General features: G+C 46.5%; 1 protein-coding gene across 2 annotated transcripts in view; it reads right to left on the reverse strand.

Moving 5' to 3' along the window:
• FBXO11 (F-box protein 11) overlaps positions 1 to 14,103 on the reverse strand; it is a 608,024-nt gene that overhangs the window by 312,563 nt on the left and 281,358 nt on the right. For both annotated transcript variants that reach the window (XM_069234039.1, XM_069234040.1), the window contains exon 12: positions 642 to 859. In XM_069234039.1, the coding sequence (XP_069090140.1) occupies positions 642 to 859 (218 nt within the window). The remainder of the gene's footprint in view (positions 1 to 641; positions 860 to 14,103) is intronic.

Below are 14,103 nucleotides of genomic sequence, written 5' to 3' on the forward strand. Positions count from 1 at the left end.
GGGGCCTGGTTAGCAGGCCTCAGCACACTTTCAATTGTAAACATAGCATCAGCAAAGGCAAAAAGTCAGGGGGCAACCATGCCAAGGAGGCATTTCCTTACAGGAGTGTTTTCTTTCATCTGTGTGACTACAGTGGTATTGCATAAGCTTTGCATGTCTTCTACATGAGCCGTGCCTGCTCATCCACATCTACCTCTAGAGAGCCTGGCTTCTAGACACTGCCTACACTTCACTAAGAGGGGATACCTGGACCTAGTATAAGGTGTAAGTACCTTGGATACCCACCACACACTAGGCCAGATTCCTACAGCCCTTCTCCACTCAGACGCCCCACTGCCTCACAAAGTGACCTGTTGGTGCTGCCTTCGGCCTTGCCCCATACTTTCCTTAAGTCCAGAAGATGGGTCCTATAAGTCACTGCTAAGTACCTGTATGCAGTATATGGTTTTTTCCCACAGGATAACTTTATTGTCCAAAAACTGCTCTGTGTTTACATTTTAGTGAACAGATGGAGAAGGAATGCTAACAGTTAATCATGGGTGCAATGTCCTATCTGGAATGGATCATGTCATAACAATTTATAACTCGGGCAAACATTGGTGATTTATTATTCTGACAAACGGGTAGAGATTCAAACATACCTTATTGTTGGGTCACTATTAGAGGTAATCCATACTCCAGCAAAGTTGTTTGCATAGATTTTGTTTTCTATAAACTGGCCTCTTCCCTTTTCATGGACATATATTCCTCCCGTTTGGCCATGGTGTATTTCACATCGAACAACAGTTGGATTGGCAAAAGCTTTCACTTCAAAGCCAGCTATTCTATTCCTATGTATGTTACAGCTTTCAAAATAACCCTGAAACGGAAAGGAAGCACAATTAATTCATGAAAACAAACTTTTCTTAACAAGAATGAACTTCAGATTAAAATGCTTTACACAAACATGGGTAGATAAGAACGGTTTCTTCAGGTTTGCCTAGTTTTACTATTGACAGGGAGGATACTAGCAAATTGATTTGCAGGGGTCGTCCACATCAAATGTTCATCATTTGCATGCTCAGCATCATAAAGGCGTTTAACTGTCCTTTAACAATTTGGAAAATAACTTCTGGGTGAAGGCAGAGGAGTAGCTGAAAGCAGACACTATCATGCTAGACGGATAATGAAAATGTCACTTACCCAGTGTACATCTGTTCGTGGCATTAGTCGCTGCAGATTCACATGTTTGGCACAGTCCGCTGCCTGGTGTTGGGCTCGGAGTATTACAAGTTGTTTTTCTTCGAAGAAGTCTTTTTTGGTCACGGGACCGAAGGACTCCTCCCTCTTCGGCTCCATTGCGCATGGGCGTCGACTCCATCTTAGATTGTTTTCCCCGCAGAGGGTGAGGATGGAGTTGTTTGCTATAAATAGTGCCCATGCAATGGAGTGAATATGTATGTACGTTAAGAGTTTATAATAATTATTTACAAATGTACAAATGTTTAAGATTTATGATCTACTTTTAAACGGCTACAGGCTTCCCGGGGAGGTGGGAGGGTACATGTGAATCTGCAGCGACTAATGCCACGAACAGATGTACACTGGGTAAGTGACATTTTCAGTTCGATGGCATATGTTGCTGCAGATACACATGTTTGGCATAGACTATAAAGCAGTTACCTCCCCTAAAAGCGGTGGTTTAGCCTGTAGGAGTTGAAGTAGTTTGGAATAGTGTTCTTAGTACAGCTTGGCCCACTGTAGCTTGTTGTGCATTTAGTACGTCTACACAGTAGTGTTTAGTAAACGTATGAGGCGTAGACCAGGTTGCAGCCTTACATATTTTGCTCATAGGAACGTTTCCTAGAAAGGCCATTGTAGCACCTTTCTTTCTGGTTGAGTGTGCCTTTGGTGTAATAGGCAATTCTCTTTTGGCTTTAAGATAGCATGTTTGAATACATCTGACTATCCATCTAGCAATGCCTTGTTTAGAGATTGGATTTCCTATGTGTGGTTTTTGAAAAGCTATGAACAGTTGTTTTGTTTTCCTGATTAGCTTTGTTCTGTCAATGTAGTACATTAGTGCTCTTTTGATGTCTAATGTATGTAGTGCCCTTTCAGCCACGGAATTTGGTTGTGGGAAGAACACTGGCAATTCTACTGTTTGATTTAAATGGAATGGTGAGATTACTTTTGGCAGAAATTTTGGATTTGTTCTTAGAACTATTTTATTGTTGTGTATTTGAATAAATGGTTCTTGTATGGTAAATGCCTGTATTTCACTTACTCTTCTGAGGGATGTGATTGCAATGAGAAATGCGACTTTCCAGGTTAGATATTGCATTTCACAGGAATGCATGGGTTCGAAAGGTGGACCCATGAGTCTTGTTAAGACGATGTTAAGATTCCATGAAGGAACTGGTGGTGTTCTTGGTGGTATAATTCTTTTTAGCCCTTCCATGAATGCTTTAATAACTGGTATTCTAAATAGAGACGATGAATGAGTAGTTTGTAGGTAAGCAGATATTGCTGCGAGGTGTATTTTTATAGATGAAAAAGCGAGATTTGCTTTTTGCAAATGTAGTAAGTATCCTACTATGTCTTTCGTAGAGGCATGTAATGGTTGTATTTGATTGGTATGGCAGTAGTAAACAAATCTTTTCCACTTAGATGCATAGCAGTGTCTAGTGGAAGATTTTCTAGCTTGTTTTATGACCTCCATGCATTCTTGTGTGAGGTCTAAGTGTCCGAATTCTAGGATTTCAGGAGCCAAATTGCCAGATTCAATGATGCTGGGTTTGGATGCCTGATCTGTTGTTTGTGTTGTGTTAACAGATCTGGTCTGTTGGGTAGTTTGACATGCGGTACTAGTGAAAGGTCTAGTAGAGTTGTATACCAAGGTTGTCTTGCCCATGTGGGTGCTATCAGTATGAGTTTGAGTTGGTTTTGACTCAACTTGTTTACTAGATATGGAAGGAGAGGGAGAGGGGGAAAAGCGTATGCAAATATCCCTGACCAACTCATCCATAGAGCATTGCCTTGTGATTCGCGGTGTGGGTACCTGGATGCGAAGTTTTGGCATTTTGAGTTTTCTTTTGTTGCGAACAAATCTATCTGGGGTGTTCCCCAAATTTGAAAGTACTTGTTCAGAACTTGGGGGTGAATTTCCCATTCGTGGACTTGTTGGTGGTCTCGCGAAAGGTTGTCTGCTAGTTGGTTTTGTATTCCTGGAATAAATTGTGCTATTAGGCGAATGTTGTTGTGAATCGCCCACTGCCATATTTTTTGTGTTAGGAGGCACAATTGTGTTGAGTGTGTTCCTCCTTGTTTGTTTAAATAATACATTGTTGTCATGCTGTCTGTTTTGACAAGAATGTATTTGTGTGTTATTATGGGTTGAAAGGCTTTTAACGCTAGAAATACTGCTAACAGTTCTAGGTAATTGATATGAAATTTTGTTTGGTGTATATCCCATTGTCCTTGAATGCTGTGGTGATTGAGGTGTGCTCCCCACCCTGTCATGGAAGCATCTGTTGTTATAACGTATTGAGGCACTGGGTCCTGAAATGTCCGCCCTTTGTTTAAATTTTTGCTGTTCCACCATAGAAGCGAGAGGTATGTTTGGCGGTCTACCAACACCAGATCTTGAAGTTGACCCTGTGCCTGTGACCATTGTGATGCTAGGCACTGTTGTAAGGGTCGCATGTGTAGTCTTGCGTTTGGGACAATGGCTATGCATGATGACATCATGCCTAGAAGTTTTAGCACAAATTTTGCTTGTATCTTTTGGTTTGGAAACATAGCACTTATTACCTTGTGGAATGCCTGCACTCTTTGTGGACTTGGAGTGGCAATTCCTTTTGATGTGTTGATGGTTGCTCCTAGATATTGTTGTGTCTGACACGGTTCTAGGTGTGATTTTGTATAGTTGATGGAAAACCCCAGTTTGTGAAGGGTTTGTATGACACATGTGGTGTCGTTTGCGCATTTTTTTACTGTGTTGGTCTTGATTAGCCAATCGTCTAGGTAAGGGAACACATGTATCTGTTGTCTCCTGATGTGTGCTGCTACTACTGCTAGACATTTTGTGAACACTCTTGGTGCAGTTGTTATTCCGAATGGCAACACTTTGAATTGGTAATGTATTCCTTTGAATACGAACCGTAGGTACTTTCTGTGAGAAGGGTGTATTGGTATATGAAAGTACGCATCCTTTAGGTCTAATGTGGTCATGTAATCTTGCTGTTTGAGCAGTGGAATGATGTCTTGTAGTGTGACCATGTGAAAATGGTCCGATATGATGTAGGTATTTAGTGTCCTGAGATCTAATATTGGTCTTAATGTTTTGTCTTTTTTTGGAATTAGAAAGTACAGGGAGTAAACTCCTGTGTTTTTTTGTTGTACTGGTACTAACTCTATTGCATCCTTTTGCAGTAGTGCTTGAACTTCTAGTCCTAAAAGTTCTAAATGTTGTGGTGACATTTTGCGTGTTTTGGGAGGGATGTTTGGTGGGAATTTGTGGAATTCTATGCAATAGCCATGTTGGATTATTGCTAATACCCAATTGTCTGTTGTAATCTGTTGCCAAGATTGGTAGAATTGGCTTAGTCTTCCCCCCACTGGTGTTGAGTGAGGGGGTTGCGTGACTTGAAAGTCACTGTTTAGGTGGAGGTGTTTTTGGAGTTTGGAATCTTCCCCTACTCCTTGGGAATTGACCCCCTCTATATCCCCTGAAACCTCCCCTTTGGAAGGAACCCTGATATGGTGTGGTTCTTGTTTGTTGGCTGGTGGTGTCTGTGGGTTGGCCACGAAACCCCCCTCTAAATGGAGTTTTCCTAAAAGAGCCTCTGCTCTGCGGGGAGTAGAGTGCGCCCATGGCCTTGGCCGTGTCTGTGTCCTTTTTAAGTTTTTCAATGGCTGTGTCCACTTCAGGGCCAAAAAGTTGTTTTTCGTTGAAGGGCATATTAAGGACAGCCTGCTGGATTTCAGGTTTGAAGCCTGAAGTGCGGAGCCAAGCGTGTCTCCTTATGGTGACAGCAGTGTTGACTGTTCTCGCTGCAGTATCGGCTGCGTCCAGTGAAGAGCGGATTTGATTGTTTGAGATAGTTTGTCCCTCTTCAACTATTTGCTGCGCCCTTTTTTGGTATTCTTGGGGAAGATGGTCTACGAGAAGTTGCATCTCATCCCAGTGAGCGCGGTCATATCTGGCCAGCAGCGCTTGAGAATTTGCGATGCGCCACTGGTTGGCTGCCTGTGATGCTACTCTTTTTCCTGCCGCATCAAATTTTCTGCTTTCTTTGTCCGGAGGTGGGGCGTCGCCAGATGTATGGGAATTTGCTCTTTTGCGAGCTGCCCCTACTACTACGGAGTCAGGTGGTAACTGCGAAGTAATAAACACTGGATCTGTGGGTGGTGGTTTGTATTTTTTATCCACCCTTGGGGTGATGGCTCTTGATTTTACGGGCTCTTCAAAAATTTGTTTTGCGTGCCGTAACATCCCTGGTAGCATTGGGAGACATTGATATTGGCTATGTGTATCCGAGAGGGTGTTAAATAAAAAATCATCCTCTATAGGATCGGAATGCAGTTGGACATTGTGGAATTCTGCAGCCCTAGCCACCAGTTGTGAGTATGAGGTACTGTCCTCTGGCGGTGACGGCTTTGTGGGGTATGAATCTGGATCATTGTCCGGCACTGGGGTGTCGTATAGGTCCCAAGCGTCTTGATCCTGATTATCTTGACTTATGGTAGTTTGCGCTGGTGAGTGCATTTGTGGCGGTGTTTGTGCCGGCGATGCCTGTTGTGGTGGAGAGGGCGGAGGCGTGACTTTAACCACTTTGGCTTGTGGTTGTGCGTCATCCTTGAGGAGACTGATCCTTCTTTTCCTCATTATTGGGGGAAGGGTTGATATCTTCCCTGTGTCTTGCTGGATGTACAGTCTCTTTTGTGTGTAGTCTGATTCTACACTTTGGAGCTCTTGTCCAAATCTGTGCATCTGGCCACTTATTCCTTGTTCCTCTGTGTAGGATGAAGGTGTGGTATTTTTCGGCGCCGAGAGAGAATCTTTTTTCGGTTTCGGCACCGACAGAATTTTTGTTCCTCTCGGCATGGATTCTCGGTGCCGATGTTTTTCGGTGCCGGTATCTTGTTTTTGTCTCTCGGAGCCGCTATCTCGGCTCCGAGGTTGCTCCATGGCGGTCCCTCGACCGGAGTCGGGTGTCTTCGCTATGGGCGTGCCCTTTTTCGGCGCCTTCGACGGGTCGCCTGTTTTATGGGTCGAGCCATGGCCTGTTGGCAGTGGCGTCCCCTGGGCTTTCGTTTTCTCGATGGTTTTACTTTTCGACGTCTTACTCACAGTTTGTTGCTGTTGTTCGACGTCGGAGTCTCCGGATTCTGAGTCCGGAACCGAGAATGTTTCCTCTTCGTCGTCGAAACGTTGTTTTGTCGGCGTGGACGCCATTTGTAGACGCCTGGCTCTTCGGTCCCGGAGTGTTTTTCTGGACCGGAAGGCTCGACAGGCCTCACAGGTATCCTCCTCGTGCTCGGGGGACAAGCACAAGTTACAGACCAAGTGCTGATCTGTATAAGGATACTTACTGTGACATTTTGGGCAGAAACGGAACGGGGTCCGTTCCATCGGCTTCGATGTCGCACGCGGTCGGGCCGACCAGGCCCCGATGGGGGAATCGAAGCTACCCCAAAGTCTTCCGATGATCGGTGTCGATGTACCTAACTATCCCGATACCGAACGGAACAATACCGACGCTTTCTTCCGAGATTCTGACTAACTTTCCGAACCGAAACACGGAGCGAAAAGGAATACGTCCGAACCCGACAGCGGAAAAAAACAATCTAAGATGGAGTCGACGCCCATGCGCAATGGAGCCGAAGAGGGAGGAGTCCTTCGGTCCCGTGACCAAAAAAGACTTCTTCGAAGAAAAACAACTTGTAATACTCCGAGCCCAACACCAGGCAGCGGACTGTGCCAAACATGTGTATCTGCAGCAACATATGCCATCGAACCCATATTATTCCTTAAAAAGCTTCACTCCACTGAATTAATCTGCTTCAATGCATTATTTAGCCTTTACACAAGAATAGCTCTTTCCAGGATTAGGACCTTTCACTCCTGAGAACGTTTAGTAGGATGGCCTTTTAATCTAGTTTAGATATTGAACCGCATAACCAGTGTGACGTGTAAGTAGTTGTTCCCATTGCAACACTTATTTTTCCAACAATGATAACATTACCAAGTTCCTTTGCAGGTAAAATCTTCCCATGTCAATTGAGAGGTTCTCTTAATACTTTCATACCAGGTGTTTTAACTTTCATTTTCAAGTATCTTTCAACAAATGATAATCGTTTCCATAAAGCACACTGTTCATAAAAGACACCTTCCTAATCCGATGTTTTGCTCTCCAAAGACAAGATCTCATGAGGAACTGCATCTGAGATTTGAGGGGAGATTTTAAAAAAGTACCTCAGTGCACCTTGTACAGACGCTTGGACCATTACTTTTCTTGGCTGACGGGAATGTAATTTTCTTAACTACTTGAAGTGGTTTAAATACAATGTTCTTTAGAGGGGAGACTTTATGTAAATACCAAGATTTCACACATGTGCAACAGGAACGAGGAGTGTTCGAAAGCTCTCTGGCCACCATCCTGAGGACTTGTCTGAATCAGGGCCAAAGACCACCACCACCTATGTCTTTGCTTTATTCAGGGCAACAGTGTTATCCTGGATCCATTTGGCCACCTCTTGCAAGATGTTGCTAAAATTAGACGCTGCCTTAGTTTTGTACACATCCAATCTGACTATTAACTGTGTGTATTCAGCATAGCTATAAAGAGAGATGCCAAATATTTCAATCAATGAGGCCAAGGGGCCATGTAGAGGTACAAATGACTGCGATTCAACACCAAGTTTCTTTGGTACACCCATAAGTGATGGGTTAAGGCGCAAACCGATATTCCATTAACATCAGTGTTTGAGAGTAATTTTGGAGAAAGGACACAAACCATTCCAAGACCTTACCTGCTATACCAATCTTCTTCATCCGACTGTGAAAGATGGAGTAAGAAATGGTGTAAAAAGGTGCTGACAGGTTTGCAAAATTAGAACTTACATTCTACAGTGGTCTCTAACTTGTCTAATCTCCTCTTTCTTTGGCCAACAAAGTTTCAGTACTGAAACCTTTACTTAACACCAATTGTACTCTATTTTGCAGTTGGTTGGAAGCCATCAATTGCCTATGCACTAGGGTTTCTGTTACTTTGGAGTATGTGGCTAATAGGGGGACAGGACAATAGCTTCTTAGTACATTCGGGTCAAAAGTTTTTCTTTTTTTAAGTAGTGGAGTATCCACTGCTGCCATCCATTTAAGGGATACACAACCTGAATTTAAGGAGGAATTACCTATGGTGGTTACTAACGAATCTGGCCGCGCTTCACTTTTTCAATTGTTGAATATGTCCAAAATCTAACAGTGAGGCTGTCACAGAGATAAAAACATGTGCCATTTCTTCCATTACAAGGTCAAACGTGGACGAGCATTCCCTGTTTAAGAGTGTAGCTGACTGCTTCCTGCTGACCGACTAGGCCAAGAACTTGTCCACTAATATGTAAATTTCAGAATGAAAAAACATTTACATTTTGACACACAGTTCCTGTGAAGGACTGATGGAATTGCTTTCTGCAATGGGGGTTGTAGGAAAGTACCATCTTGCCTGGCATGTTACCATGTTTTACTTGTGTGTCAGTTTGTTTTTGCCTATCTCACTGGGATCCTGGTAGCCAGTGCCCATAGTTGTGGCCTGAATGTGCGTTTCCTGTGTAGTGCCTAACTGTGTCACTGAGGCTTTGCTAATCAGAACCTCAGTGCTTATGCTCTCTTTGCCTTTAAAATTGTCACTGCAGGCTAGTGACCATTTTTTCCAATTCTAATTGGCACACTGGAACACCCTTGTAATTCCCTAGTATATGGTACCTAGGTACCCAGGGTATTGGGGTTTCAGGAGAACCCTATGGGCTGCACCATTTCTTTTGCCACCCATAGGGAGCTCAGACCAATATTATACAGGACTGCCACTGCAGCCTGAGTGAAATAACGTCCACGTTATTTCACAGCCATTTTTCACTGCACTTAAGTAACTCATAAGTCATCTATATGTCTAACCCTCACATAGTGAAAGTTAGGTGCAAAGTTACTAAGTGTGAGGGCACCCTGGCACTAGCCAAGGTGCCCCCACATTGTTCAGGGCAAATTCCCCGGACTTTGTGGGTGCGGGGACACCATTACACGTGTGCACTACATATAGGTCAATACCTATATGTAGCTTCACAATGGTAACTCCGAATATGGCCATGTAACATGTCTAAGATCATGGAATTGTCTCCCCCATGCCAAATCTGGTATTGGGGTGCCAATCCCATGCATCCCCGGGGCTCCAGCACGGACCCCGGGTACAGTCAAACCAGGGGTTTTCACTGCAGCTACCGCTGCTGCCAACCCACAGACAGGCTTCTGCCCTCCTAGGGTCTGGGCAGCCCCGTCCCAGGAAGGCAGAACAAAGGATTTCCTCTGAGAGAGGGTGTTACTCCCTCTCCCTTTGGAAATAGGTGTTAAGGGCCTAAGAGGAGTAGCCTCTCCTGGCCTCTGGGAATGCTTTGAAGGGCACAGATGGTGCCCACGTTGCATAAACCAGTCTACATAGGTTCAGGGAACCCCCAGCCCTGCTCTGGCGCGAAACTGGACAAAGGAAAGGGGAGTGACCAATCCCCTGTCCATCACCACCCCAGGGGTATTGCCCAGAGTTCCTCCAGTGTGTCCCAGACCTCTGCCATATTGAATCCAGAGGTGTGAGGGCAGAATGGAGGCCTCTGAGTGGCCAGAGCCAGCAGGTGACGTCAGAGACCCTCCTCTGAGGGCCATTTAGGGTCTCTCCTGTGGGCTTTTCCTCAGATAACACATGCAAAAGCTCACCAGAGTTCCTCAGCATCTCCCTCTTCTGCCAAGGATTGACTGCTGACTGCTCCAGGATGCCTGCAAAACTGCAACAAAGTAGCAAGAAGACTACCAGCGACATTGTAGTGCCTAATCTTGCTGGCTTTCTCGACTGTTTTCTGGTGGTGCATGCTCTGGGGGCTGTCTGCCTTCACCCTGCACTGGAAGCCAAGAAGAAATCTCTCGTGGGTCGACGGATTCTTCCCCCTGCTATCATAGGCACCAAACTTCTGCTTCAGCGGTCCTCTGGGTCCCCTCTCATGACGAGCGTGGTCCCTGGAACACAGGGGCTGGATCCAAGTGACCCCCACAGTCCAGTGGTCCATCTGTCCAAATTTGGCAGAGGTGAGTCTTTGCCTCCCATCGCCTAACAGTAATCCTGTGTACTGCATGAACTGCAGCTGCTAGGGCTTCTGTGCACTTTTGCAAGGAATCCTTTGTGCACTGCACAGCCCAGGTCCCCAGCACTCCGTCCTGCATTGCTCAACTCGCTGAGTTGACCACCAGCTTCGTGGGACCCTCCTTTGTAGTGTTGAGACTACCGCCGTGCTCAGTTTTCTTGAACCCATGTTGAAGTACTCTGCGGGTGCTGCTGCCTTCTGTGTGGGCTCTCTGTGTTGCTGAGGGCCCAATCTGTCTCCTCTTCCAAGTGGCGACCTCCTGGTCCATCCCGGGCCCAGACAGCACCCATTTTCTTCAACCAAGACCTTTGCAGCTAGCAAGGCTTGTTTGCATCCTCCAGCATTCCATGGGACATCTTCTGTGCAAAGGAGAAGTTCCTGGCATCTTTCGTTGTTGCAGAATCTTCAGCTTCTTCCACCTGGAGGCAGCCATTTTGCACCTTCATCTGGGGTTTAGTGGGCTCTGCCCCCCTTAGACACTTTCGTGACTTTTGGACTTGGTCCACTTGCTTCACAGGTCCTCAGGTCCAGGAATCAGTCTTCAGTGCTTTGCAGTCAGTTGTGGTCTTTGCAGAATCTCCTATCACGACTTTAGTGTGTTTCTGGGGAAGAAGGGTAACTTTACTCCTACTTTTCAGGTTCTTGGGGTGGGGTATCTTGGACAACCTTAGAGTTTTCTTACACTCCCAGCGACTCGATACACTACACTAGGCCCGGGGTCACCAAGTGGTTCGCATTCCACTTTCTTAGTATATGGTTTGTGTAAGGAAATGCCTCCTTGGCATGGTTACCCCCTGACTTTTTGCCTTTGCTGATGCTATGTTTTGAATTGAAAGTGTGCTGAGGCCTGCTAACCAGGCCCCTGCACCAGTGTTCTTTCCCTAACCTGTACTTTTGATTCCACAATTGGCACACCCTGGCACCCAGATAAGTCCCTTGTAACTGGTACCTCTGGTACCAAGGGCCCTGATGCCAGGGAAGGTCTCTAAGGGCTGCAGCATGTATTATGCCACCATAGAGACCCCTCACTCAGCACAGACACACTGCTTACCAGCTTGTGTGTGCTAGTGAGAACAAAATGAGTAAGTCGACATAGCACTCCCCTCAGGGTGCCATGCCAGCCTCTCACTGCCTATGCAGTATAGGTAAGACACCCCTCTAGCAGGCCTTACAGCCCTAAGGCAGGGTGCACTATACCATAGGTGAGGGTACCAGTGCATGAGCACTGTGCCCCTACAGTGTCTAAGCAAAACCTTAGACATTGTAAGTGCAGGGTAGCCATAAGAGTATATGGTCTGGGAGTCTGTTTTACACGAACTCCACAGCACCATAATGGCTACACTGAAAACTGGGAAGTTTGGTATCAAACTTCTCAGCACAATAAATGCACACTGATGCCAGTGTAGGAAGTTGGCTCTGTATGTGCTATTTCAAAGTAAGGAATAGCATGCACAGAGTCCAAGGGTTCCCCTTAGAGGTAAAATAGTGGTAAAAAGAGATAATACTAATGCTCTATTTTGTGGTAGTGTGGTCGAGCAGTAGGCTTATCCAAGGAGTAGTGTTAAGCATTTGTTGTACATACACATAGACAATAAATGAGGTACACACACTCAGAGACAAATCCAGCCAATAGGTTTTTGTATAGAAAAATATCTTTTCTTAGTTTATTTTAAGAACCACAGGTTCAAATTCTACATGTAATATCTCATTCGAAAGGTATTGCAGGTAAGTACTTTAGGAACTTCAAATCATCAAAATTGCATGTATACTTTTCAAGTTATTCACAAATAGCTGTTTTAAAAGTGGACACTTAGTGCAATTTTCACAGTTCCTAGGGGAGGTAAGTATTTGTTAGGTTAACCAGGTAAGTAAGACACTTACAGGGCTTAGTTCTTGGTCCAAGGTAGCCCACCGTTGGGGGTTCAGAGCAACCCCAAAGTTACCACACCAGCAGCTCAGGGCCGGTCAGGTGCAGAGTTCAAAGTGGTGCCCAAAACACATAGGCTAGAATGGAGAGAAGGGGTTGCCCCGGGTCCGGTCTGCTTGCAGGTAAGTACCCGCGTCTTCGGAGGGCAGACCAGGGGGGTTTTGTAGGGCACCGGGGGGGACACAAGCCCACACAGAAATTTCACCCTCAGCGGCGCGGGGGCGGCCGGGTGCAGTGTAGAAACAAGCGTCGGGTTCGCAATGTTAGTCTATGAGAGATCTCGGGATCTCTTCAGCGCTGCAGGCAGGCAAGGGGGGGGTTCCTCGGGGAAACCTCCACTTGGGCAAGGGAGAGGGACTCCTGGGGGTCACTTCTCCAGTGAAAGTCCGGTCCTTCAGGTCCTGGGGGCTGCGGGTGCAGGGTCTCTCCCAGGCGTCGGGACTTTAGGTTCAAAGAGTCGCGGTCAGGGGAAGCCTCGGGATTCCCTCTGCAGGCGGCGCTGTGGGGGCTCAGGGGGGACAGGTTTTGGTACTCACAGTATCAGAGTAGTCCTGGGGTCCCTCCTGAGGTGTCGGATCTCCACCAACCGAGTCGGGGTCGCCGGGTGCAGTGTTGCAAGTCTCACGCTTCTTGCGGGGAGCTTGCAGGGTTCTTTCAAGGCTGCTGGAAACAAAGTTGCAGCCTTTCTTGGAGCAGGTCCGCTGTCCTCGGGAGTTTCTTGTCTTTTTGAAGCAGGGGCAGTCCTCAGAGGATGTTGAGGTCGCTGGTCCCTTTGGAAGGCGTCGCTGGAGCAGGATCTTTGGAAGGCAGGAGACAGGCCGGTGAGTTTCTGGAGCCAAGGCAGTTGTCGTCTTCTGGTCTTCCGCTGCAGGGGTTTTCAGCTAGGCAGTCCTTCTTCTTGTAGTTGCAGGAATCTAATTTTCTAGGGTTCAGGGTAGCCCTTAAATACTAAATTTAAGGGCGTGTTTAGGTCTGGGGGGTTAGTAGCCAATGGCTACTAGCCCTGAGGGTGGGTACACCCTCTTTGTGCCTCCTCCCAAGGGGAGGGGGTCACAATCCTAACCCTATTGGGGGAATCCTCCATCTGCAAGATGGAGGATTTCTAAAAGTCAGAGTCACCTCAGCTCAGGACACCTTAGGGGCTGTCCTGACTGGCCAGTGACTCCTCCTTGTTTTTCTCATTATCTTCTCCGGCCTTGCCGCCAAAAGTGGGGCCTGGCCGGAGGGGGCGGGCAACTCCACTAGCTGGAGTGTCCTGCTGGGTTGGCACAAAGGAGGTGAGCCTTTGAGGCTCACCGCCAGGTGTGACAATTCCTGCCTGGGGGAGGTGTTAGCATCTCCACCCAGTGCAGGCTTTGTTACTGGCCTCAGAGTGACAAAGGCACTCTCCCCATGGGGCCAGCAACATGTCTCGGTTTGTGGCAGGCTGCTAAAACTAGTCAGCCTACACAGATAGTCGGTTAAGTTTCAGGGGGCACCTCTAAGGTGCCCTCTGGGGTGTATTTTACAATAAAATGTACACTGGCATCAGTGTGCATTTATTGTGCTGAGAAGTTTGATACCAAACTTCCCAGTTTTCAGTGTAGCCATTATGGTGCTGTGGAGTTCGTGTTTGACAAACTCCCAGACCATATACTCTTATGGCTACCCTGCACTTACAATGTCTAAGGTTTTGCTTAGACACTGTAGGGGCACAGTGCTCATGCACTGGTACCCTCACCTATGGTATAGTGCACCCTGCCTTAGGGCTGTCTTACCTATACTGCATAGGCAGTGAGAGGCTGGCATGG

Source organism: Pleurodeles waltl, chromosome 5, assembly GCF_031143425.1.
Source record: "Pleurodeles waltl isolate 20211129_DDA chromosome 5, aPleWal1.hap1.20221129, whole genome shotgun sequence".
Taxonomy (NCBI): Eukaryota; Metazoa; Chordata; class Amphibia; order Caudata; family Salamandridae; genus Pleurodeles; species Pleurodeles waltl.